This window comes from Pieris napi, chromosome 3 (genome assembly GCF_905475465.1).
Source record: "Pieris napi chromosome 3, ilPieNapi1.2, whole genome shotgun sequence".
Taxonomy (NCBI): Eukaryota; Metazoa; Arthropoda; class Insecta; order Lepidoptera; family Pieridae; genus Pieris; species Pieris napi.
The window spans coordinates 9,930,506-9,958,148 of record NC_062236.1 but is presented as its reverse complement, the minus strand read 5'-3'; the positions used below and the strand labels follow the sequence as shown (position 1 = coordinate 9,958,148).

Below are 27,643 nucleotides of genomic sequence, written 5' to 3'. Positions count from 1 at the left end.
TTTATTCTTAATTATATTCTGTGTTCACAGATAAACAAGTCGAGTGGATGTTGCTGCGAGACATTCAGCTTGCGTTCATGGAGGCTACCGAACAGCTGACCTATGTGTGCAATCTTCCAAAGAGGATGCTGTCCATACCTGTCACTGTAATTATTTAAGACATTTTTTTTAAGTCTTAAATGTCATTATTTCAATAAAACGTTCGACGTTCGACGGCTCATTGGTCTAGTGGTTAGTGCCCCTGACTGCGAATCCATGGGTCCCGGGTTCGATCCACGGCTGAGACAAACATAGATGTGATGAGCATTTGGTGTTGTGCTTAGGTCTTGGGTGTTTAAATATGTATTTATATGACTATCTATCTATAATATGTATGTATATCCGTTGCCTAGTACCCATAACACAAGCTTCACCAGCTTAGAATGGGACTACGTCAATTGGTGTGAATTGTCCAATCTAAAAAAAAAGGTATTTTAAAAGCAATATACATAATTCATATCGTGCGAATGACCCACCGAAAGTTTTAAATTGTTTGAGATATTATTAAAATATTTTTTCTATAGAGTAGTGTTAATTAACGCCTTTATTTATCATTATAATTAAAAAAGCAAAGCTTAACATTTTCATCTTAATTAAAATTAAGCCGGAATATTTTGATTTTGCTTTTAAAATTTTCAAGCTGACGCCTTTGTAAAAAGAAAGCTTTAATTTGTAATAAATATACAATTCTATCTTAAGTTAATACTTTAGCTACCATTGCTACTCTGTTTTTTCATATATAAGATTAGCATGTTCACAAGCACGGTACTAACACGCTTAATTTAAGATGGTTAAGAAGATTCTTTAACATCTTAACACTAGCTGGTCACCGCCGTTTCTTTCTCCTCCTATCGCTTGCTTACTGCGGAGCGTGACAACTACAGAAACAGCATCGGTATTACCAACTTTTACGATCACCAGCTTTTGTACTACTTGGTCGGTCCATCGTTCTAGGCTGCGTCCCTTTCGTGTCTTTCCTTCCGGTCGGTGTGAGCCTTAATTGAGAGACTAGTAGCTATCATAAACGCTCGTGTTGTTTTGAGCGTTATTTTATTGACGAGGTATTTTTGGAACTCAAATTGGTTGTCAAATAATAAAAATCGCTAATAATTTATATTGTTTTATTTTTGAAATAATTTAATTACCATAACAGATTTATATTAAGTCAACTTTAGAAAATACTCATTTGTTGATTTAGAAGCTTTCAGTGAAAAAAAATCTACAATGTATATGACTTTAAAAACAGGTGTTCCAAGCTTTCAAAATATTTGAAATATAATATTTGTAATAATAAATTATTACAGAATTTACTTTAACTTCAAGAGAATAAATGAATTATTAACTAAGACGATATCTTTAGCATTGTTATTTTAGTAACAAATAATATTAGTTGATTACTTTGTTGGTTTCGCGTGGGCATCAAAATATAATTGAATCGTCGGTCTGAAAAGTCTATAATGTTATAAGGTATATATCAAACTATATAAGATTCGTTTGTAAGTCCCGTTTTTAAATAGCGACGTTGACTAGAACCAAATTTCGGAATGTAATGCATTTTGACATACTCCACTGCCTACTAAATTATGCCCTTAATACCTTATTATTATTATTAAGCCTTTATTACACCCAGTATATAAACACTTATTTAAGTTACATAACCTAACTTAATGTAATACATCATATAACCCGTTTTTGGTAATCAGCGTGTCCTGTGACACATAGGCTTCTTCCAGCGGCTTCCATTATTATCTGATGTTAGCTTGTCCAAGTTGTGCCTCCTATTCTCTTTTTATCGTCTGCCCATTTCTTGCTTCCGGTTTTCCTTTTTCAATCTCGTTGCCATTCTGTAATGATTTTTTTTGGTAAACGTTAAATATGAATGACCGGTGTTTCTGTGTGGGATATATTATGTTTTATTCATATCAACTAAATTAGAATTATTCCTTTCCTGTATCAATGTTTACACAAAAATGTAATTTATTTTTCGATTAATTTTCAGTTTCATAACCCCATTTACGGTTTGGAGGTCCCTAATTTCACAGACTTCGCGGGACCCGGTGTTATCCTTACGTAAGTAAATTTTAATTATATTTATAATTGGGGATTAAATTTACACATGCATTATTAAAACGGATCCTATAAACAATTTAATGATCAAGTAATTGTTGAATTGTTAAAAAATAAATATAGCACGGTTTTAGTGAGGAAATCCTAATTATAAATTTACGTTTTGATGATATATATAAAGTGTTTATTTACCCCATCTTTGCAATTAGTTCCGCTGTTCGCGAATGTTAGTTTCTTGAATCAATATTTTCCTTTATATAAAACTTTCCTTTCAGTAGACTAGTAAGTTAGGAAAGATTTTCAAGAATATTATCATATCTGTTGTTGTCAACTTGTTAAAGTAACGAAACTTGTCATAATGCCCTATATTAATACTATAAATAGAAAAACGTTGTATTTTTGTAACGAATACTGGATCGATGTAAAAAATTCTTTCGATATTAGAATGTTATATTATTCCCAAGTAGCAAAGGCTATATTAATTTTCATCTTATTAAAATAATTGTCCAGCGATGCTGAGATAGGCCGCTAGCTTATTTATAAAAATATACTAGCTGACCCGCAAAAGTCGTTTTGCCATGTATATTATTTCTAGGAAACTTTTTTAATTTAATAAATATAACTATCTACAATAATAAAAAATAGGGGTTGACTCGAGAGGGTGACAATTAAGGGTTGTATGTATTTTTGTATGCTTTATCATAAAAAAATAAAAACAAAAAGTTTTGTGTAAAAAATAAAATTAAAATTTAGGGATGGCACAACCCTTAACATTGAGTGGTTTGAAAGATAGATAGTAGCCGATTCTCAGACTTACTGAATATGCATAAAAAAATTCATAAGAATCGGAGGACCCGTTTCGGAGGAGTATGGGAACGAACATTGTGACACGAGAATTTTATATATTAGATAAATTTTGGAAATAACTGATCAAGTATTAAGTAATCAAGTACATTTATTTAATATTAAACGGTGTTTTACTTCAGGGAAAGAAATTGCTAAATAATTTGCCTATTTTTGACAATTTTCCTTGTGCTCTTAGGATAACAAGCACGGGAAAGCCATTCAGTATTTAATTATCATATTATTTCAGAATCATCTTCTTCCTGGCAGTCGCGTTGACTTCCGGTTCCATGTTGGCAGAACGGAACGACGGTATACTTGAACGATCACTTGTTTCCGGTATAACAGGTAAATTATCTTTTAATATAGGAATAAATCTGAAATTTGAATATAAAACAGGAAACTCGTGAAAAATTTGTGCATTTATTCTATAATGGTATTTTTCAAGAGAAATCTATTACTTAATTTTGTTGTAAAATCTAGCAAACCTCCAATAGACTATCGTTGCTAATATTCTAACTTTTTTAATTAAAATTAATTTAAACTTAGCCTTTAACTCGAGTGCATACAAAACAAAACTGCTTTGTTGTTGAACATTCTCATTATTCAAAGACCTAACTTAATGAAAGCATACGTTCATACTCCTAAGTTATAATGAATTTATTATATATATACAGGTCAAATTCCCAATATATTTGAATTCTAGCAGACTTCTCAGCTACCAATCGATAATTTTCTGTTTTGCAATAGTTGTTAATTGCTTAAGGCTGTATGCAAACTCGCTCGCGGCGGGTGCTTCACATTAAAAACTTTGAAGCTCTCGTAAACTTTTTAAAGGACAGCATCGCCTGTTATTCAGAAATTAATTGTAATAAACAAATATCATTCAAATAGATCTTAATCATAAGAAATTGGTTATTAGTATTCATAACAATCAAATAGACAGTATTTACATTACATAGTAATGATAAAAATAATTAAAAATTAATAAAAAGAAAATTAAAACAAATTTAAAAAGTTTGGTCCTGTACCTTTAATGTTGGCATTTCCTCACTGTATTGCAATACTTATTTGTTGAGCGAGGAAAGCTTTAGCTCTGGGGTCACCGGTATTATCTACCAGGCGCCAAATTAAATCTTTAATTATAATTTTTCTTTATTTAATATTATTATTACGTGTAGTTCTTAGGAGTCACAGACAGTTTATTAATCCTGAAAAATAATTTTCCTTCTGTACTGTCTGTAGCCTACTTGATATATAGTAATCACCTAAAAAAAAGCAAAGCCTCGTGGAAGGCTTAGAATTCTAACATACGAATTAAATACTAACATATGGAGAAAAATTCTTAACTGATCGATTAATTAATATTTATTGGGTTTTGTCAACAGGTACCGAGATCCTCTTCTCACACGTCATAGTCCAAATGTTGGTGATGATATTCCAGACGGCCATGGTGCTGATTGTCGGTTTCGTCATCTTCGGTCTGACCCTCAAAGGATCTCTGGGTTGGGTTATTGTTCTGACCCTCATTAATGGCCTGTGTGGAATGACCTTTGGTAAGATCTTTATTATGCATTGTTTAAGGAAATGTTGAATGCAATAATTACTTGCATAGAGGCTGCTATGAGGTGCTTTGTGTATATTAAGCTAGGCTATGTTCGAGTTGATATGGAAATATGAAAAATGTAGTTATAGAGATTTTAGCGTAATAATGCGAGTTGATATTTATAATAATACTAATATATAATAAATAACTAACTATGTGAACATTATATTACTTCAGTAGCTAGTTATATAGGGATAAAGGAAACTTTACAGGACTATTTGCAAGAACTAATTGGCAAAGTGCGGTGTTCTATTGTTTTCATGCAAATTACATTTGTTCACGAAATGTTATAAATTTACATAACTCGAGTGCTTTTAAGCAGTTGTTACTGGCGAGTCTCACTATAAATAGTACTTCCTCGAACCAGGGAAAACTTAAGAACCAACAATTTTTTAGATAGACAAGATACTAGATATTTTATTAGAAAGCCCCATTACTATCTTATATACTGAATTTAGAATTGGTATAAATATCTCATGTTCAACTTTTATACAAAACCCACTGACTCAGATGTCAAGCGATAAGTATGTGCGTTTAAACGGCTTCAATATGTAACAATAAAAAAATAATCGAGTTCAAATACCTTTCAACTAAAAATAATAATACTCATATTTATTTATTTACGAACTTAAACTTATGTATTAAAAATTACAACAAAAATGAATTTTACATGTCATCATGGATACCCATATCTTGTAAACTATAGACCTGATTTTGATGAAATGTTGACTGATTTTAAATCAAAATCTAACGTAAATTGTGTACAATCATAAAACAAATGCATACGAACATAAGGACTTCAAATAAAACTGATAACGCTTATTTAAAGTTAAAATGTTTCGGATTTTACTGTATCTGCCATCTTTAGCTTTACAGCATCACGTTTATATTTGTCTAATTCATGGCAAAACCAGAAGTCTGGTGGCCTGTAAAACTCATTCTCGGTATTATTCTGATAGCAATACTAAATATTAAAGTTGTATAGTATCGAAATTATAAATTCAAAAGCATTAAGTATTCATAAGAATATTAAAAGATACATCAACCTTCAACTTTATTTATTTTTAGTCTTGCGACTTTATTCTAGTGGAAAAACTGGGACACCTTTCCGGGACAGAACACTTTCATTACGCCCTATTTCCGCGTGAAAAAACGAATAATAAATAAACGTAACTTAGATATAAAATGTTAAAGAAAATATATAATTATATTTATAAATATATTTTTAACTCGAAATATATGTTTTTATGTAAGCTTACAAAAAATACGGATGGCAATGATAATATATCCTTGTTTGTATAATTTTATATAAGTGCGTATTGAAGTCAAAGTCAAAATGTTAAATTTTATTCATATAGGTTATACAATTTAACACAATGTACACTTATGACCGTCAAAAAATATATACATATTAAATGATTTTATTTTATATTTACATAGAAGAACTGGCAATAAAGTCTCCGCCACTCTTATTAATCGCCAAGTTGTTTGTAAGGAGCTGCAACCATTACACCATGTTTCACTTCTTCTTAAGTAATCAATAATAATAAAAGAAATTAAAACAAAGACTTGTCCTCTATCAGCAGGAGGTATGGTGAAATAAGAGCACGCACGTACATTCTCGTGGAAACAACACGCAAATCATAGTCGAAATATCGTATATTAATATAGCCTATGTTATTCAGGGTTAATATATTGTTTCTCGGTCTCGAGCGACCCGTAACCGCAGGTCTTGATTGAGCTCTATTTATTGAGCCCGGGTCCAAGGGTTGAATGCCTTGGTGAACCCATCTTAAAGGCGTGTGGAGGTGTGAGGTTGTTTTTAGTGGGTAGGGTCTCGCTATCCCTTTAAAAAGCAGAGGGCTTTGTAGACCAAGCCCCACAGTCACCGTGTCAAACTCGACATCCATGGCGCGGGCCTGCGTAAGCGCATTTTCACCTCTTAAAAAAAAAAGGGCTAATATATATTGCTACTACTCACGAGGTTTTTGAGTTTATTCGTCAGATACAAATCTTTCCTATTTGTATATTAGAATATTGCGAATAGTGCGAATTTTAACAAATTTGGTAATAATTATGATTTGTCTTTCAGGTTTTGTAGTTTCCTGCGTTTGCGATACTGAAAGAACAGCCACATATCTAGCACTCGGCTCATTCTTGCCCATGATGTTGTTATGTGGTATCATCTGGCCAGTTGAAGGTAAATTCACCATTACTACCATCTATGTAATATATTTATCAGTTTAGATAAAAGTATTATATCTTGTTCTTTAAAAGAAAAAAAAAATGAAATCTTTCATTATTTTTTTGATTATTTTGTGTGTTTTGTTAGTAATAGATATTATGTCTATGTCTGTCTATGATCAGATCAGATAATGCTAGATTCACAAGCCAAAGGCGTACATATAAACTAGGACTAACACAGAAGTTTAGAATTTAAATGCCATTGACTTCTAAAATATTTGAGTCAATCATTATCATCACCAGTCAATATCTGCGTTAATATTTTTGTTTCGATAGTAAAAGCATTTCGCTGTTAAATTGAAAAAAAACGATTTCCAATGTGGTTGAAAAAAACTATTTCCAATGTGGTTGACCAATTTCAATCAAACGGAATGCGTAGTTTTTTCAACATTTGCAGCTCCCAGGTGTAATGTTTCTAATAAATAGTATTTACACAGGTATGCATCAAATTCTTCAATGGATAAGCTTCGTACTACCCCTCACTAAATCGACGGAGTCCCTCCGTTCAATGTTACAACGAGGCTGGACGATTGATGTGCCTACAGTGTACACTGGTTTTGTTTCCACCACCTTATGGATAGTAATATACTTGACAGTTAGTATATTATTAATTAAATTTAAGAAGGGATAGTTTATACTTTATAACTGACCAAATTTTTTAAACAAGCGTAATATTCTTCCTTAGAACTTTCCTATACCTTCGATAAGTATTATATTCGATGTTTTTCCTAGCTCAAACGTATTATTAGCTTTTTTGTATAGCTACACGTATTCTATTTCAAACGATGCCCGTTCGTGCTACAAAATACGCGCACGGAAGCTTTTTAAATTTTCCATTATTAAATATTCCAGGTATTCGATTTTATGTATTTCGTGCTAATTGTCATCATACCTACTACTGTAGTGGTACTATAGCTTTTGTAGCCATTATTTATAGATAATTGCCTGTTTATAAAAAAACAAATTTAGTCTATGGAAGTCTAGTTATTTTGTCATGGTCAGTCAGAAAATTCATCCTTGAAGGGCTAACTCCTCTAAGTACTTAATTGCTCACTTTTGACGTATCGAGTAGTTTATTTAGTAATTATTTATTAATAAATGTACAAAATAAGTTTAGCAATACATTTAGTATTAGTAATTATAAAATTTACCAATTTTGTGATACAATATTTTTTGGTGAGGTTATTATATAGTTGCCATAGTAGTTAGTTTTTAGGAATGGTGATAGTCTGTGATTTGCTTTTAAATATGACTAAAGTTTTACTTGGCTATGTGCGTACAACATTTTGTAATTATATATAACTTTTTTAACTTAGTTAATATAAATTAAACCCATAATATACATTTATTTTATCAAAAGGACACGTATTATAAGTTTTATTGTTTATGTACAAACATGCTCATTGTAATTCCTTAATATTAAATTGTAATAAAATTTTCTGCATTTTTCTTTAACACTACACGAAAAAAAAATTGTTTCTTCTAATAGGCTAGTAAGTGATTAGCCTGACCAAAACTAGAGGCGCTACAACCTTTGTAGGTCTGGGCCTCAAATTTCTGTATCTGTTTCATAATCATTTGTCAATCTAATGGCAAGTAGGTGATCAGCCTCCTGTGCCTGATACACGCTGTCTACTACTATATGGGTCTAAGGCAAGCCGGTGTCCTCACGATGTTCTTCACCGTTCGAGCGAATGTTAAATGCGCACATAGAAAGAAAGTCCATTGGTGCACAGCCGGGGATCGAACCTATGACCTCAGGGATGAGAGTCGCACGCTAAAGCCCAACATTCCTCTTAATTATTAACTACGACTAAAACTGTACATTCATTTTCACGTCTTATATATAATTAGAATGATATCTTACTAAATGAAAACTGTATGTAAATTTCCATAGAAAATTCTACATGTGTAAAAGTCAGTAACTATTTCAATTGAAATGCTAGAACCCATTGTTATTTTGGTTTGTAAAAAATTTAAATGAAAAGTTGCGAACAGTGAAAAATTCTCTGCAAAAATTTTAACTGGTGAGTTGGGCTAGTTTGCACTGAGTCTGATTGACAGGATAGAATTAGTTTTTCAATTTCAGCATATCAAAGATAAACAAATGTAAGCATATCAAGTGTAGACGTCAAAGGTATTTCGAATATCTATTAATAACTAGCAAACTAGGCGAACTCCGTTTCGCCACCAAATGGCTTCGTTTTATGTAACATTTCGTTTGGTGATCCCGCTTTTCTGTTGAAATTTTTCCTGAATTTACTTTGCTATAAACCTCACGGAGCCCGAGACCTTTCCAACGAAAGCAAAACCGTGGAAATCGGTTCGTGCGTTCTGGAGTTATAGCGTCAGGAAGGAAAACCCGACTTATTTTTATATAGTAGAGAAGATATTCGAAAATTAAAGTAGAGAACTTTGACTTTGTTTGGCAGTAACAATTTAGTTTTTTCTTTGAAATATTAAGTAGTAATTGTCGATTGTTTAATTAAATTGCACTTGTCTTTTTTTCTTTTTGTATATTACTTACTTATGTTTTCTGTTTCATAATTATTATTTGTAAGTAGACAATATACAAAACATACATACAAACAGCATACCTTAGACCCAAAAAGTCGACGGCGTGCGTCAGGCACAGGAGGCTGATCACCTACTTGACTATTAGATTATTTAATGATCATGAAACAGCGCTACTGATTTATTTTTTAATAATTAACACGCCTGACCAAAAAATAAAAAAAAAGACATTATGCAGGTGTTTGTCTATTCTCCTTTATTATGTAAAATCATTTATGTGTAATAAAATAAAGAGCATAGTTATGATTTCTTTTTAGAAAATATAATTATAGCTTGCATATTCCTCTAAGGTCGCCCCAATTTACAGCCGTATACTGCAGCGTACGTCTCAGTAAGCCGCAGTATACACGAGGCGGCATTGTTGTGAAAGCTTTGTTCTGCTACGCGCGCGTGTGGGTTAACAGCTACCTGAAAAGAATCGAGAAATGTATTCAGTACATGCCCAAAATAATACATCAGATTTCTTTATTCGATACGATACAGCATTGGGCAATTTATATGTTCTGCCCTGCGATTCTGTAACTCACTTTTCAAACTCACACAGCGGTTTTCGCATCGGCGGTCGCTCTCAAATCAGTCGTGAAGCAGTCGTGAAAAGGTGGGAGCTTGTAGTTTATTGTTTATCAGAATGCCAAATCACAAGATGACTGCTTCACGACTGATTTGAGAGCGACCGCCGATGCGAAAACCGCTGTGTGAGTTCGAAAAGTGAGTTACAGAATCGCAGGGCTGTTAAGCTGATGCCACAACCTTGGGATACATCTTAATACTATTAAAAAATACAGAGTACCAGCCACGACGAAGCATTAGCTAATGTCTCTCTTCAGTCGGTAGCTCATGTCTGACCGTCGTGGTCAGTAAGGAACTTGGAGAGGAGAATCTGTTTCCACCGGTTTCTGTCCAGCGACTCTCTTGTGTACAGTTGTGAGGACGATGAGTCTTTCACTTGATCGGTCCATCTGGTTGGTGAACGGCCACGTGATACCAACCACGACCAGTTTCACCAAATTCTTATCGCCTCTGCGCTAATATGATATAATTCGTTGTCGGCATATGGTAGATAGGCAAGTCCGTACGCGGAGTGTAAGAACGATTTATTGATATCGCAGTCCCCGATATTCTTAACATCGGATAACTAAGGTTGAAAATAGTTAGTAGTAATGTTCTTGTACACAAAATGTCATGTAGCAAGTAACATTAAATCGTTAATATTCTATTCACCACCACCACATTTTATCTTATATTGAAACAAAACCAATCAAAACTATACGTGAAAGAGGTTCTTAATTGTCTCAATTAAACAAACTACATATATATAGCAATGAAATATATGTATTCTGTATAAGAATTATGGTTTGGTGGACAATTTGGGCTCACAGAGCCAAAGAAGTATTTTAAAACAGAAATAATTATTTAATAAATACGGGAGATTACAATTGGTAGCAATTTTACGAGTGTTAGCATGCGTGTAATTGAAAGTTTAACGTTGAAAAGGTACCTTAAACGTGTAGTCGCCTGGCTCGACATCTGTCACATCCACCCATTGGCAGTCGATATTGTACTGGTATATATCAGAACAGTTCACGGATACACCTGTAAAGTTCACAATTATACAATACTAGCAAACCCGGCGACCTCCGTTTCGCCACCAGATGGCTCCGTTTTATGTATAATTTCGTTTGGTGATTAAGACGAAGAAAAAAATTTTTTTTGTAAGATTTTCCCGATTTTCTGTTGAAATTTTTCCGAACCGTGGAAATCGGTTCGTGCGTTCTGGAGTTATAGCGTCAGGAAGGAAAACCCGACTTATTTTTATATAGTAGTCAGTTTTTTTTTTTTTTTTTTTTTATAAAACAGGGGGCAAACGGGCAGGAGGCTCACCTGATGTTAAGTGATACCGCCGCCCATGGACACTCTCAATGCCAGAGGGCTCGCGAGTGCGTTGCCGGCCTTTCAGGAATCGGTACGCTCTTTTCTTGAAGGACCCTAAGTCGAATTGGTTCGGAAATACCTCAATGGGCAGCTGGTTCCACAAAGTGGTGGTGCGCGGCAAAAACTGCCTTGGAAAACGCTCAGTTGTGGAACGGCGGACGTCGAGGTGATACGGGTGGAATTTACATTTTAGTTGACATATTTAAAACTTGGGTCTATAGAAGTCTTCTTTTTTATGTAAAAAAGTATCGACAGCTTACTTTTGTTTTTGTCTCTTTTGCCATATTCTGTTTTCGCTGTGATGAAAAGACAATAAGTATTTTAACTTTTATATGCATTATAATTTTTAGACGCATATCAGGGTTCCTAGCTCTTCCATAACAAAACATTAGAATTTTACTCACAATATTAAATTTATTCGAAAATTCAATTATAATTTAATTTTCCCTGAACAGAAGTAAGACAATTTATTTATAATAGTATATAACTGTCACTTGTTTATGTACTAAGTTTTTGTGAGAAATGAATAAAGATTATTATTATTATTATTAATTAAATTTTTACAAAATACTTCTATCTCATTTCTATAATTTCGTTTAGCTCTATAATAATAATCTAATGAATTAGATACATATTAATTATTATTATTAATTAACAACGTCTTAATAAACAAATTAAATTAGTAAGGTAAAAGCAATTAAACTTAGTATTAGTATAGTATTTAAATTAAAATGTATTCAAACTTTATAGAGGGTTTAATTGAAGAAGATAGAGCTATTTTTAATTACTTTTACTGAGCTTTTATGCTATACATAGTGGATTCTGTAGAGAGTTCTAAATGTAGCATGTAGCAAAAATAGGCTTTATTCTCAAAATGAGATAAACTGAATGTTTAGAGAACGTGAGATTCAGATCTCATGATCTCACGTTCTCCAAACAGTGTTATAGCGCTCTATATGGTTCGTATTGAAATCCTATTCATGAAATGTAACGATAACTAATAATAACTAATAATGTACTATAATAATGGTGATAGTAGTAGATAGTAGTACAATAAAATCTCTGTGTGTACACTGTACATATAAAAAATCACTATACATGCGTTATAACAAGGTGATAGTAATTCAGTGAATAGAGCTTGTACAGGGCATAAACACCTCTTTGACCAATAATCGATGTGTATTGGTTGAATAACAAAACGACCCTTATTTATTGTTACCCTGGCAACCCGCCGTGTTTGATTGACGTTTGATTTAATAATTCTGATACAACTCATAATTCTAATGTAAGTTGTATTTATTTTGTCAACTAAAGCAATTATATACACATTTACTTAATATACTAATAACATTTTATTATTTGCAGCTAATAGAAACTCCAAAACCTCAGACAAAGAGGACTAGAATTTTACATAAAAAGCCGCGTTCTGCAGTACAAAAGTTAGAATAGGTTAGTATCAATGTGATAGAGAAAGGACTATTTCATTCAAAACCCCTCAACGATCATACTTAAATTTTTTAGGCATCTCAAATAGTGGAAAGTGCCAAACTCCGCATCACGGTAGTGTTCCAGTGTTTGCAGGAAGAGCACGAAACAAAACAAAGGCAGATGGCTGAAATACATGAGCTCAAACAGAAGCAACTTGCCGAAGCTCACGAAAGGGCTAGACAGGAGCATCTTCTAAGGCTCAAATTGTTACAGCAGCAATTAAATGAATAATTATATACTTATAAAAAAAATAAAACCCCTGTTTTAAATGAAATATAACTTTTTATTTATTTCAAGTCCTTAACTATCCACACCTATGTAAATAAAACAGCCTTAAAAATATGTTTCAATAAAAGCAGCTCTAGCAGCTTGTCCAGCCAGATTGCTTGGGGGCGTCTAGGTTGGCCTTGGTTCTTCTGGAGCATTCTCAGTGTCATCATACGTAACATCCAGGTCTTCTTTGATATCAATAGCAATATTGTGGAGGATTGCCAGTGCTACTATATATAATTTGGCATTTTCTAATGACACTGAGAAGCCATGAAGAAGACACCTAAATCGAAAACCCTCCACCTCTATTACTATTTTTGACATCAGCTCGCACTATGTCACAGATCTTCATAATATACTTCTTTGAAAAGCGGTATTTTGTTTTGAAATCGCCATGCGAAAGTAATATCGGATTGCACCGAGTTTGGTATGTTTAGACTTTCCTTGGAGGCGGCAAATCTTCAATCGTATGTATTAGCTGCATATCAATATTATCTAAATCTTCCATTTGATCTATAAAATCTATTTTCAACAAACACAAATACCTACTAACTTAAATCTTTCCTTGAACTAAACAGTAAAAAAATACTGTCAAACGCGAAATCAGATAAAATTACTCAATTTTTGTCTTATACACCCGTTAAACTAGGCCTCTGCGTTGTATAAGCATTGTACAAGTCTTCATACAAACCAGACACTTGTTATAACAACAGTATACATCAACCTTGTCAATTCAGGAATTATTAGTAACATTTTTCTTATAACAGGCTTATACAATGTGCATAAATCTTTATTAGTAAGACCGTAAAGGCACAGAATCACGCCTAAATGTATCTCTAACACTGTACTGAATTTAGGCTAGAATTGTCACGTCTCAGTTATAAAAAGTAAAACGTTTTATATGCAATTTCCTCACGATTCGTAGACACCGTAGTATAGAACTCATTATGTCAACTCACCCTGATCACCATAATTTAAACAGGAATACTTCTTCTCAATACCAGGCAGGCATGTATTATCTTCCAAACAAAAGGAGGCTTTGTGTCCTTCAGCAATTCTTTGACCAAAGCTGTCTAAGACATCGAATGTTGCGAATACTTCCATACTGTGGTAGTGCCTGAAAATATTGTGAAAGTTGTAAACTATATATTTATCTCTTTCTGTCAACTAAATTATATTGACAAATTATGGGCGTTAAAATTGATATTGAGAAACGAGACTTAGGCAATAGGTCAAATCATTTTTTCACCAACTTTGTCATATTTGATTGTGTTGACTGCTTTAGCAGTGAGATTTCGACACTAAGTGACTCCCGTAAATCTCGTACAACGTATTGGATTTGACATATGGAAGTCATAGTCCGAGCTAAGTTTCATTTTGAAGCTTACTTAATATACTTCGCGACAGGACTGACCAATGGAATTTCTACGAAAGCCAATGTGAGCCAATTTCATTCATATACAACGTTTAAAGACATTTTAGTGTTTGAGGTACACTAAATGAAAACCGAAATAGAATTCACTAGCTTTATTGTCCTCTGACTTACATGGCGGTTTTAGGGCGACTGATTGATCCACGTGCAAGTGGAATTACGAAATAATGATACGTAGACAATATTACAAATACAATTGCGAAATTTCTATATAGACAATAATTACACCACTACAACATCAAAAGTACTCACAAAATTATAACTTTAAATGGTATAATAAGCATAACTAGATAAATAATACAAGTATCTTTTCGGCATTAAGGAAATGTTATTCTTAAATAAGTAAAGAATTATTGTGTTCTTTCTCAATTAATAATGAAAATTATAGCAATTCATTACAAAAACTTCTTTAAAAATTAAAAAAAATATCTGGATACGATTATTAGTAACGACTTCAAAATACGAAGTTCCACCCGTATCACCTCGACGTCCGTCTTTCTAGAACTGAGCGTTTTTTAAGGTTGTTTTTGCCGCGCACCACCACTATGTGAAACCAGGTACCCACTGAAGTATTTCCGAACCTATTCGACTTAGGGTCCTTCAAGAAAAGATCATACCAATTCTTAAAAGACCGGCAACGCACTCGCGAGCCCTCTGGCTTTCAGAGTGTCCATGGGCGGTATCACTTAACATCAGGTGAAACTCCTGCCTCCTGTACAAAAAAAAGGGTGCGTGTACTTATGTACGCGCGTAAGAAGTTATACTTCTTTGGAATAATTAAAAATAGTTTTTGCAATGCAAATAACTAATTACAATTAAATAATCAATGATTGGAAAAGGAGTCATTATAGTCAATAAAGTTCAGTTTACATTTGAAAAATTAAATAAATAACTATTTATTAATATTATATTTATATTTATTATTATTTTCTAATATTAATTAGTATTAATTTAAATATTCGATTTAAATCACTTCTGATGAAAATTCAGACGCACATAAAAACTTTTAATAATTACTCACTAATTCGCACTTGTATAATGAAAACACGTGTTTTAAATGTAGAAACTCAAAGCATGTGAATAAATATTATAAATATAAATACACAGTGAACAGAGGCGGTGCGCGTGCCAACATGCGCCACTAACTTCATACTGATAATTTGGTGTCACGGTGCGCGCGCATCGTAAAATTTCACTCTCATCAATTTTTCATAACGCGGCTAAAGAAGTATAACTTCAAAAAATTAAGTAAATAATAGTTGTGTTCTTTCTTAATTAATTATCAAAATTATAGCAACAGCTTACAAAAACTTTATTTAAATAAGAAAAAAATATCTGGGTGCGGTTACTAGTAAAAAATACCTTACTTAATGCTCCGTATAAAGCCTTTCAGAAAAAGATCTTTAGCTGACAGCATATCTTAGTCTTATAAATGAAAAGAACGCTTTTCGCAACTCATAAGAAGCCTACGTCATTTACATGCATGACATATGGAAATTTTAACAATGGTTAGACTCAGCGCTTGCGATAAATTTCAGCCGGTTTATATTTCATTAACCTTTTTTTAAAGAGGCAAACAGGCAGGAGGCTCACTTGATGTTAAGACATTGCCAGAAGGCTCGCAAGTGCGTTGCCGACTTTCAAGGATTGGTATGCTCTTTACTTGAAGGACCCTAAGTCGAATTGGTTCTGAAATACTTCAGTGGGCAGTTGGTTGGTGGTGCGCGGCAAAAACGCTCAGTTGTGGAACGACGGACGTCGAGGTGATACGGATGGTATTTTGTATTTGACTCGATATATTAATTCGTCATATATTAACTTTAAGTAAAGTAAATTTATCTTAAAACTTATTTACGTGTACGACTATGTCATTTAGGTATAGGTGGCAGACAGATAATCTGTGTATTATCTATGATATGTTTATTACATATCTCACGATATGTTTACTTTTAGTAGTCTTTAATGGGGAGTCTCATATAACCTTTGCTAAATATATTTAGTTAAAAAAACGGCTCAAATGTAATTCTTTCCTTTCGATTATGTTTCCTTTGGAGTAGACTCTCAGGACGTGGGGTTAAAGTGCACAGACGCTAATTTAATATTTAAGTTGGCGTCTGGCAGATAGTTCCGGTGACCCCAGTACTGGTCCTTGCTCAACGAATAAGTATCGCAATACAGCGAGGAAATGCTACCAGTATTAAAGGTGCACTGCCACAGGGACCAAACTTTTTTAAGTTTTTTTAATTTTCTATTTACCAATTTTTAATAATTCTAATTATTTATATATATTAGATATTATTATTAATATGTAGTATTATAATATTGTAAGTAATGTATATTTGTGCGTTGCTAATAAATCGATTAAAATTAAAATAAATACATTTAGTTAAATAACATAAATTATTTGACGAAATTACGTAGTTATAGTAGTGTTGTGCATGGCAAACATTGTATTGCAATAATTTTAAGTCGACTTCAAGACTATAAAAAACCTAACAATAGCCATGTTAAACTTGGTATTTCTCAAGTAAAATATGAGTTTCACCGCTTTCACAAATGAACTGGACGAGGGTGAATCTTTGACAGTTCCCTCGGAATTAATTAAAATACTTTAGATTTGTCGTCGCTTTAATTTTGATCTGTTTAAGTAAATCTATATGTTTTTATCTGTACAAATGACATATCACCAAAATTAATAATATTAATTAATAAAAAGGCCGGCTACACGCCTGCGAGCCCTTTAGCAATGTGCGTGTCTATGGGTGGCGGTATCATCAGGTGAGCCTCCCGTTTGCCCCCTGTTACATTAAAAAGAAATAAAACTTTTAAAAACAAAAAATATTGCCACTTTCTGGGTGTATAACACTATAGCAATGGTTAATTTAAATATTTAAAAAAGGAATATAGTATCTCCTAGTCTTTCTTACATATGACATAGATGCCATTGCCACAGATGCTTGGGCAGATAGGGTCGGAATTCAGCATTGCCAATATTCAGAGATGCGGCAGTGAACCGCAACAGTCTTCGTGTTTCAAATTGCCAGTTTGGATTTGTTTTTTGAATCTGGAAGATATAAAAAATTAAAGATTATTATTTATTATATATTTAGTACCGGTGACCCCAGAGCAGATGCTTTCCTCGCTCAACGAATAAGTATCGCAATACAGCGAGGAAATGCTGCCGGCGTTAAAGGTACACTGCCACAGGGACCAAACTTTTCAAATTTGTTTTAATTAATTTAATTTATTATTATGTAGGATAAAAAATTGTAAATTATTTGATTGTTATGTTAAGGTTTCAATAAACAATATAAGTCGAAACATTAAAACGATAATATATTGTGCACTTCTGTAGAATACAAATAATTTAGTATAAAAATGTTTAGCCTTTGTGGCTTAGCCGGTGCAGGTGTTTGCTTTAATAACTAGGTTACATTATGATAACAGATAATTTCTCGTGAGTGTTTATTAAACGGATAAAGCAAACAAAAACATTGTATGTTTATTACCCTCTGTGAAACGAACAGTATATACAAACGCCCCATAAAAACAATAATCATTTGTGCACACAGATAGCCGATCACCTACTTGCCTGTAGAATTGCGCTTACAAAAACATCTATAGTTCTTTGTAGTTTTTTCGATGTTTTGTTCGACACATTTGGACAGCGGTTTGTAAGGTTCTTTTGGTCGTACGAACACTTTGAAGAACTCGAAATGTCTAGTCATTTATTTGTATGTAAATTATTATTTAACATAATACATATATTATGTTCGTGTTATGAAGAAAGTCTATTTAAATGTGTATTTATGGTGTTTAAATGTTGAAGGCAATATTTTATACCAAACTTATATTGGGTATTAACCTGCAAACCACGTATTTTAAACATTCCAATTTAAAAAACAAATCATCTAACGAACCCTTACTAAGATATCACGTTTCATAGCAATTTCATTTTTATTCCCTTTCATTAAAAGCTATATTCCATTGTAACCTCGATAGGCATGTCCAGATTTATCAACATGATTGATGTTTGCTGAATAAAACGTTTATTTATTTTGAAAATTGTACGAATGTTTGATGAGTTAATTTAGTTTTAAACCGAATATAAATAGGATTTATCTATATTGATATTTTTATTCCGTAAACCTATTTAATAACACACGAGTATAAAAAGGTACTTATGTGATCGTGGAAGGTTAATTATTATTATTTATTAGGCCGAAGACAATAAAATTCGACTAATGATATCGGTACTCTAATACTGATAGCGATCTTGACCATGGTGTAGTTCTTTCAATATTCGTAAAAGTGACGGTTGGAATCGCGTGGTACAAAAAGTCAACATCGATTCAAAATTACTAAATAAGCTGATCTGCTTCTACTTTTTCAATCTCTTCTAAAAATATTGTTTTAATTTATATATTCCCATGCTTCATACCAAACTTTTATAAATAACCCGATAATAAATATAAAAATAGAATAAATAAATCAGTGGCATTACAACCTTTTTAGGTCTGGATCTCAGATCTTTGAATCTGTTCCATGATCATTTGTTAATCTAATAGGCAAGTAGGTGATCAGCCTCCTGTGCCTGACACACGGTATCGACTTTTTGGGTCTAAGGCAAGCCCGTTTCCTCACGATATTTCCCTGCACAGTTCGAGCGAATGTTAAATGCGCACATAGAAAGAAAGCTCATTGGTAAGCCGGGGATGGAACCTACGACCTCAGGGATGAGACTCGCACGCTGAAGCCACCAGATTAACACTGCTCCAATAATAAATATGTAGGAGATAAAAATCTTTAGTGTGGGTTGTCTTTGAGAAATAGGTAATATTGCAGACTTTATTGTAGATCTCATTAAGATATGCAATTTAACACATTAATAGCCCGCGATAACAATATAAGCGCACAATCTTTGAACAAATCTAGAAATTTTACTTAAATGTTCTTTTATTACGAGGATTGCTAAGTATGAGAAAATGTTATGATCGAGTCAATGATAGGAAATTTATGAGTTATTCTAAATTAAATACTGTACGATAATTATTCGTGTCTTTTGTGCTCGCACTTTACCCACACGATAAACCCGATAAGGAAGATGTCAATATCGATGAAGAATATTTCTCCGACATTCAAATACATGTTTCAATACATAAAGATAAAAAAGTTAAAGCTGTTTTTCGTGGTTTAAATGTATTACGGACCAACGGTTGGAGCGAATAGAAGTCATCCCCATCCCTAACAAACAATATCTTTTAGGAAATTATTCAACAAATATAATAGTGTTTATCAATGAAAATGTCTATTCAGTTTGAGCATTCGGATATTAGTATTTCCGACGTGTTGCGATTCCAATAGTTATTTGCATAGTAGTCACTGTTGCTAAGTCACGAAGGAAATGTGTAGTTATCTATTCCCAAGGAACTAAAAGGTGCAAATGTTAACGTTTTTTTTATATCAAATTTTAGTACATTTTAAAGTGTGGATAATTAGCATTATACAATATCATTACATACGGATTTATTAATGATTTTTAGGTGAAAGTGGCACCAAAAGATGAAATTTGAGTTAGAAAAAACACACATATATATATATTATGTATATATATTATATAGTTTAGGCATCTATCAAGGAATACTTTCCAAAAATACATATTGAAACTATTCCTTCATTAGGTGTCTTGGCAGTAAAGAGAGTGGCAAAGGGTGTAATTTTATTGATTTTTTTGAAAATGTTGAATATTTAGAAAATTAAAAAGATTTTTACTAAACATATTTTTTTAACCACTACAACGTCTTCTATCCGCAGGTATAATTTTACGCATTAATTACGCTACACCCTGTAGGTACGTAATAGTTGATTAATTATTATAATCATCCATTATATTTCCTTAACCTAATCTAGTCTCAGTGCTTGTATGTATCTAAAGAATAATCAAATTTAGCGAAATAATTGTATCCCAGATTAGCTGATGACTGATTTAAGAAACCATTGAAAGCCCTTTTAAGCTCCTATTGGGTCTATCGAAAAATTATTTAATTTTTAAATGCCTTTAACAACGTATGGCTACGACATAACACAAAAATTACGCTTCGATTACAATCCAAAGGCATACGTTATATATACCCTCATGCAGTTAAATTTAGTCGTAGTAATAAGTAACTTACCTCATAAGCAGATTTACTCAAACAGTTTTCTTCCATAGCACATTGGAGTTGGAACATAGGTGCATCTTGCAAATGTGCAGAACTTTCTATTGCGTTTGTATCAAGTAGTAAGTCAGCTAAATAGTGACTGCATATAACTGCTGCTACGTGTCCTGAAATATATTTCATGCGACATATCGTCACTCAATCGTACGAATGTCCTAAGCATTAGCCAGTTTATTAAATTTTGCAAATGCAACGGCTGAATATCTTTCAGGCCGCTAGCTAAACGGCGCTGTTTAGTTAAAAGGCTAGGCTGTTGAACGGTTAATTAAGCTGTAGCTACATACATATTCTTGATTATGAAGTCAAAAAATATTTTAACACAGAATTAGCAAAAAGTAAAAATCTTTTCGTAAATATGTGACTTTCTTAAGTGATCGAAAAATAATTTTATATCTTACTCTACCTGGAAGAGATCGCTTATTAGCAACAAGGTCACCAAGTGTCTCTTAGTGTCTGTTATAGTTAACAAGTGCAAATAAGTTTAAATTATTACGTATAATTTTGTTTACGTTCAATCTTACTGCTACAGTTGTTATATTCACGCTTTAGTAAACTTTATATAGTGGACGTTCTGGATTTATACCCGGCCATGACAAGTGGTAGGTATTTCTTTGCCTACGTAACTTCAGGCACCATCTTTAATCCGAAAAAATTAGTAACGTTTGCAATTTGTTGTGAAAACATATAATGTTGTCACAACGATGTTCACAACAGGCAAGGTTTTAAATTGGCATAAGTGTATTACGACAAAATATAATACATATAATAAAAATGTTAATGTACAAGGAAGTCCAAAAGATTTGCCGTATTACATTATTCATCCTGTGAATATTGCGAAATGAAATATTATCCTAATATGAAGTAAATTTTAAGGAAAAGCGAGTTTCTTGGACGAAAATTTTCTTTTCATTTAATTTGGGTTTGAGCACAGTTCTTACGAACGCAGTGCTTAATATTTGCGTAGTATAAGTGTAATAATGTGCTCTCCATGATAAAAGATTATAAATAAAGACAATGTAAGAACATTAGTATGTTTATTTAGTACGTACGTTACGTTGCAAGCAGCATTGTTCCGATCTTTTACTTTTGATATCCGAGTTTGAAATTTGCGCATACCCTGCCCCCGAAAGTTGCAGGTGTATTAACATACAGTGTAACCACTCGAAACACTCCAGAATCTCTGCTAAGCTGAGACTGGGTGAGTAATACCCACTAAAACGACCTCGAGTAGTTCCGCACATATCCCATAGGTACTAAGAAACCGAGATATTGGAGATCACGTGTGTTGCTCACCGAGACTTTAGTAGATAGTAGGCCTGGCTTAAACTCAATCTCAAACTCAAAAGATAGGATTCATAGTAGGATAGGCATCAAGTCCGTTATTACCTTTCTCACCGGGACACATGACATTCCCAAATTCTCGATGCTTACAAGAGAACAAATTTGTTTCATTTCCCTCACATTGCACACCGCTTAGTATAATTCTAGAGCTGCCAAAGTAATCTGTCTGTAGAGCTTGTTCAGCATAACCCAGGGCCAGGTGGTGGCAGATAGCTGATGCTTCATACAGCGTCCAGCCATCAGGGCATATGCTGCCCCAAACATTGTTGTAATATACCTAAAATGACGTACTTTAAAATCATTCACTTATTAATTTATTAAATACTAGCGATACGCCCCGGTTTCGCACGGGTGCAATGCTGATACTAAATACACCAAAGAAAAACTGTGAACATTGTATATAAAAACAGCGGCCCGCTCCGGTTTGGCATTCTAATAAACAATAAACTACAAGCTCCCACCTTTTCAGAATGCCAAATCATAAAATGACTGCTTCACGACTGATTTGAGAGCGACCGCCGATGCGAAAACCGCTGTGTGAGTTCGAAAAGTGAGTTACAGAATCGCAGGGCTGATATAAATTAACAAATTAAAACGCGTTATGCGATTGTATTTATTGTGTCCGGAAGTTCGGATTCTGCAGCCACAGATCGGCGTGAGACATAAATTTTAAACCTATATACAGAATTAAATCTATAAAACATATTAAATAGTACAGTAACATATTTAATGTCGAAATGAAAACTAAATTCAACAAATTTCCCCATAAAATTTTCATTCCTTCCTTAGGTATATCTTCCTTTTCCGATTATAGCTACAATACGCAAATGTTTGCTACATTACTAATAGAGATGATGTTTTTTCTTAGTGGGACAAGAATATAAATTGTCTTATGTTCTTAGCAATGAACTCATTTTATTCTATACGAGTACCCCGCCGTTTTACCCACGTTAATGTGGTTGTAAAGTTATATTTTGGATTCACCAAGGCTCATCCCTAAGCTTGGGGATAACGCAAAAATAATTGTTCAAATGGAAATAGTAATATAAAAGAAAAGGCAAACGAACTTCTTAAGCTTAATAACCAGTGGTGCTACAACCTTCTAGGTCTAGGCCTCATTATTCTTAATAGACAAGTAGGTGATCAGCCTTCTTTGCCTGACACACGCCGTCGACGTTTTAAAGTCTACAGCATGCCGGTTTCCTCACGATGCGAGTGTACGAGTGAGTGTTGAATGCGTACATAGACCGTTTACATTGGTGCACAGCCGGGGATTGAACTTCTGACCTCAGGGAAACCACTAGGCCAATACATTATAATATAGATCTTGTTATATTTTAAGTGGGACGGACTTTAAAGTCACAATTTAGCTCGCATTGTTCCCGTATCAAATTGTATGATTGATGGTTTACCATAGATATTATTACTACACTCGCGAGCAAGCAAATCGACTCAAGCGCTACCTCTGCATTCAAAGATTGTTTTAAGTGAAAGTATACAACATTTTAATAAAAATGATATGTCATTTGAAAGCTTGAAACCTAAGCTTTTAAAAGAACTTCAACACGATTAAATAAAACAAATAGCAACATGGTAATTTGCGCAATGAGGGCGTATGGGACAAATTACTCACTACGCTACCAGCCAGTTGCTCTACCCTCTACCCCTATAAAACCCCCGTTACCCTTCAACCCTTATAAGTCACTTATCAACAGTTGACCGATACACACCTCCGCAACCTGCATTCATTGTTTTCAAGAAACAATGGATAGCACACCTGAAGAAGCCGCTCAAGTTTTTGCCTTATTGGAACAAGGACTCAGTCAGCGAGTAGTCGCTTCCCAGCTTCACTTGAGTCAGTCTGCAGTATCCCGAATATACAGACGATAGAGAAAAGACTGGAGCATTCACTCGGAGACCAACAACCAGCCGCCACCGTTGTACTTCTGAACGAGACGACCGTTTCATTGTCTCAACCTCCCTGCGAAATCGGTACCTTACGGGTGTCGACGTGCACGGCGAGCTGAGACATGTTCGAGGTATAGCTGTCAGTGAGTGGATAGTAAGAAGACATCTAAAGGAAGCCAACCTTTTTCCAAAAAGGTCTGCAACGGGCCCCAAATTGACTGCAGGCCACCGGCAAACTCGGCTACAATTTGCTCGAGAGCATCTTAACTGGAGCATTGGGCAATGGCGGTCGACCCTGTTCACTGACGAGTGTAGGATGTGTCAGCATGGCAGTGACAGAAGAGGCCGGGTCTACAGACGTCCGGGAGAGCGATTTTCTTAATGCTGTTTCGCAGAAATCGTTGCCTATGGTGGCGGTTGTTGCATGATGTGGGCTGGTAAAACCCAGCTCGTTTTGGAGCCTGGAGTAGGCCGAAGAGCAGGACTGACAGCTGATGGATACATCACAAATATTCTCCTGGAACATGTTGTGCCCTACGCAGGATTTGTTGACGAAGACTTCATCCTAATGCATGACAATGCTCGATGCCACACAGCGCGCGTTACTCAGCAGTTTCTTCGAGAAGTCGATTTGCGCACAATGGATTGGCCTGCGCTCAGTCCAGAGATAAATCCCGTCGACCATTTATGGGATGAGCTCAAACAAAGGGTACGAGCAAGAAATCCAGCCCATTCGAGCCTTGAAGAATTGAAGGCAGCTTTGTTAGAGGTGTGGGAAGGTATTCCAGACACCGTCAAAAATTTAATTAGGGCGATGAAGAACCGAATACGGGCTGAATAAGAGCTAGGGGGGGCAATACCAAATACTGAACCAATAAATGTTATACGCTTTGAGAAAAATAATCGTTCTTTATTTGTCAATTCTGACCACAACTCCTTTACTCAAAATCCCATTTTTCCCCCATTTAAGTTCAGACACCAATAATAAAAAAAATTATACATGGTTATTAATAATGATGACATTTCGTAAAAGCTGAAGTTTTAAGCTTTTAAATGACATATCATTTTTATTATAATGTTGTATACTTTCACTTAAAACAATCTTTGAATGCAGAGGTAGCGCTTGAGTCGATTTGTTTGCTCGCGAGTGTATATACAATAAAAATAAAATATATAAACTTGCCTCCACTCTTCCTTCATAGCTGTTCCTGCCTCCGACCAGTCTTAAGCTGGCATCTCTTATATCAACTACTTCATGCAAGTATCTCGTTTGAATTTCTTCTGCTCTAATTTCCTCTTCATAGCATATTACTCCTGCTGCTTCGCTTTTGTCGCAGTCTGATGAACCCCAGCCAGAAAAAATACAGTGGTTTAAAGCTGTCTCAGTACCTTCGCAGACCACGTCGTCCATCCAGAATTTTTCTGTTAAAAATGTTTAAACTTGTCTATATGTCAAGTAGCGCCTGCGATATACATATATAATAACATTTATTATCGCTTAAAAGTTACACATAATTCTTAATTAACTGACTGTTTAGGGGCTTGACAGTCAAGAAGAGACAATAAATTTATTTTATTTTCTTGAGCGATAAATAAAAAATAAATATTTGTACTTGTCATTTTCATGTGCCAATGTTAGTACATTTTTGTTAAAGAATCTCATACAAACAATTCGTTAGCCTAAAACATTAAAATCATTGCGTCCTTGGCATTGTTAATTGTCTCTTAAATGAATAAACAAGCTACCCAAAGCTTCTCCATATTGTCCACCACGAGTGGCTACACCAGTTCTATTAAATGCGCGACACACTACTGTGGCCGCTGCGTTGTCCCAAGAATCATCACATACGGCTCCCCAACGTCCAGCGTGGTGGATGTAAACATTTCCTGTGAAAAATTTGTGTTTTAGTTATATATAATTTCACAACTAATGAGGTTCTAGTTTAATAAATTAATCAAGTCTAGCTAAAAGTGCAAGAGAAACCAACTCATCGTAATAACTTCATATTTAATACATTATAATCATTAATAATAATACTTAATAGGTCAAAAATACCTATATTATTACTACTACGTATAGTACTACCAATTTTCAAAGTTCTCGTGTCTGATTGATTTATGTCTGCGACATATAACTTTCTCAGAAATTTGAGCGAAACGCTAATATTAGAACATATAAAAATCTGGAAACGAGAGCCTTTATTTCAATAAAGAATATAGTCAACTTTTAGAACCTCTTTAGAAAATTTCTTCTGGATCCAACATCATTCTGTAATTGTAAGGGTTATAATAAAATAAAAAGGAAGTGGCTGAGGCACCTCAATAGCGTTTTGGCACCGTTTGAGGCACCTCACCTACAGGAGGTTTTTTAAAAGTGCCTGAGTATGGATCATTTACAAAGTAAAGTAAGCTTTATTTTACGGTAACAAAATTTTATGTAATATGAACAAAGTCTTATGCTAAACATTACCTTCAAAGTTACTTTCTCCTCCCAATAACTTAACTTTTCCCTCCATCCGTTTTTGTTTATTTAATAATTTCTGTATGAATGCAGCTCTTGTGCTTCTTTCATCTTCACTCAAATCTCTACATAATGCACTCACTAATATAAGTGTAAAAGTAAATACATAGTTATGCAATCTCATTTTAACGTCTACACAATGGAATTGCACTGGTTCCAGTAGGATACCTTGTGAGATACCAAATAAAAACTGTTTCTATAAAAGCTTTATAAGGTCAATGAAATATCCAACTGGTATTCCAAATACCAAAAACTGAAACGTTGAATAGATATCAATTATTTAAACGTTATTATACGAAGTCTTCCATACAACTGACTGATCGTAGAATGAATTAAATTGTATCTCACTTTGTAGTTCAATGTCAAATGGTTATTTGAGTTCGTTGGTCAATTAACATAGGTTTGGCGTAACTACTTTAAAACTACATAATATTATAGTATGCTTTACAGACATTGTAACAGTGTAATAAAAAACTTTACAGTCCTGAAACACAGCAATGGTGTATAGATAACTGTGAATTGTGAAATAAAATATAGAAAAATTACTATATAGATATTTAATATCAACAAATATGAGCTAAGAAAAAGGAGCATCCTAATTGCTACCTACGCACTTTTGCCATCTTGAAGGTAGTTCATTGATACCTTTACTAAACAAACACTTGGACGGGAATCAATACTCTTCCTAGAACTCGTAATCGTAAATAACGCGATATTTCATGTTTTCATTTTATAAATAGATTGACTCAAAAAAAATATGGGGAAATGAAATGTATCATGGTTTTCGAAAATAAATGCAAGAGTAAATAGCTAATATACCCAAGAGGAGATATTTGAGGTCAAAATGGCCCGTACAACAAAAGGTCAATTACATACGTAAGAACCTAATATTAATGAATTTATATTAATCAATTTTTATCCTACGCATCACCACGTGCCAAAATAGTGGTTTATTTCAATGATTCGAATGCAAACCTTGAGATACAAGATTTATTTCAAGTGGTTAACCACATATATACTCATGTTAAGACGACTAAAAAAGAAGTGATACCATTAACAATTGACGATCACAATTCTATTTGACCCAAATTGCCAATTGAAATGGTGGCGCTAATAAGAATACTTGCAAATGATTTTGTAACACAAATAGACTGTATGAA

The 27,643-nt window shown here is 33.8% G+C and overlaps 2 protein-coding genes and 1 long non-coding RNA gene across 3 annotated transcripts in view; 2 read left to right on the top strand and 1 right to left on the bottom strand.

Annotated features, from left to right (window-relative positions):
• LOC125063494 (ABC transporter G family member 20) overlaps positions 1-8,185 on the top strand; it is a 50,638-nt gene extending 42,453 nt beyond the window's left edge. The window contains exons 11-16 of the mRNA XM_047669971.1: positions 31-146; positions 2,039-2,109; positions 3,200-3,297; positions 4,338-4,505; positions 6,648-6,755; positions 7,237-8,185. Of these exons, the coding sequence (XP_047525927.1) occupies positions 31-146; positions 2,039-2,109; positions 3,200-3,297; positions 4,338-4,505; positions 6,648-6,755; positions 7,237-7,430 (755 nt within the window). The 3' untranslated portion in view covers positions 7,431-8,185. The remainder of the gene's footprint in view (positions 1-30; positions 147-2,038; positions 2,110-3,199; positions 3,298-4,337; positions 4,506-6,647; positions 6,756-7,236) is intronic.
• Positions 8,186-9,543: 1,358 nt separating this feature from the next.
• LOC125063761 (lysyl oxidase homolog 2B) lies at positions 9,544-27,208 on the bottom strand. Its single transcript, XM_047670364.1, has 9 exons — positions 26,433-27,208; positions 25,709-25,849; positions 25,146-25,384; positions 22,100-22,331; positions 20,669-20,820; positions 17,423-17,559; positions 14,023-14,180; positions 10,872-10,966; positions 9,544-9,781 (listed from the first exon to the last, which is right to left on the bottom strand). Exons 1-9 carry the CDS (start codon positions 26,605-26,607, stop codon positions 9,659-9,661), a joined length of 1,452 nt encoding a protein of 483 aa, XP_047526320.1. The 5' UTR covers positions 26,608-27,208; the 3' UTR covers positions 9,544-9,658.
• LOC125063762 lies at positions 12,393-13,067 on the top strand. The gene is made up of 3 exons (XR_007119562.1): positions 12,393-12,590; positions 12,671-12,754; positions 12,827-13,067. It is a non-coding gene; the product is annotated as an uncharacterized LOC125063762 (long non-coding RNA).
• Positions 27,209-27,643: the final 435 nt, after the last annotated feature.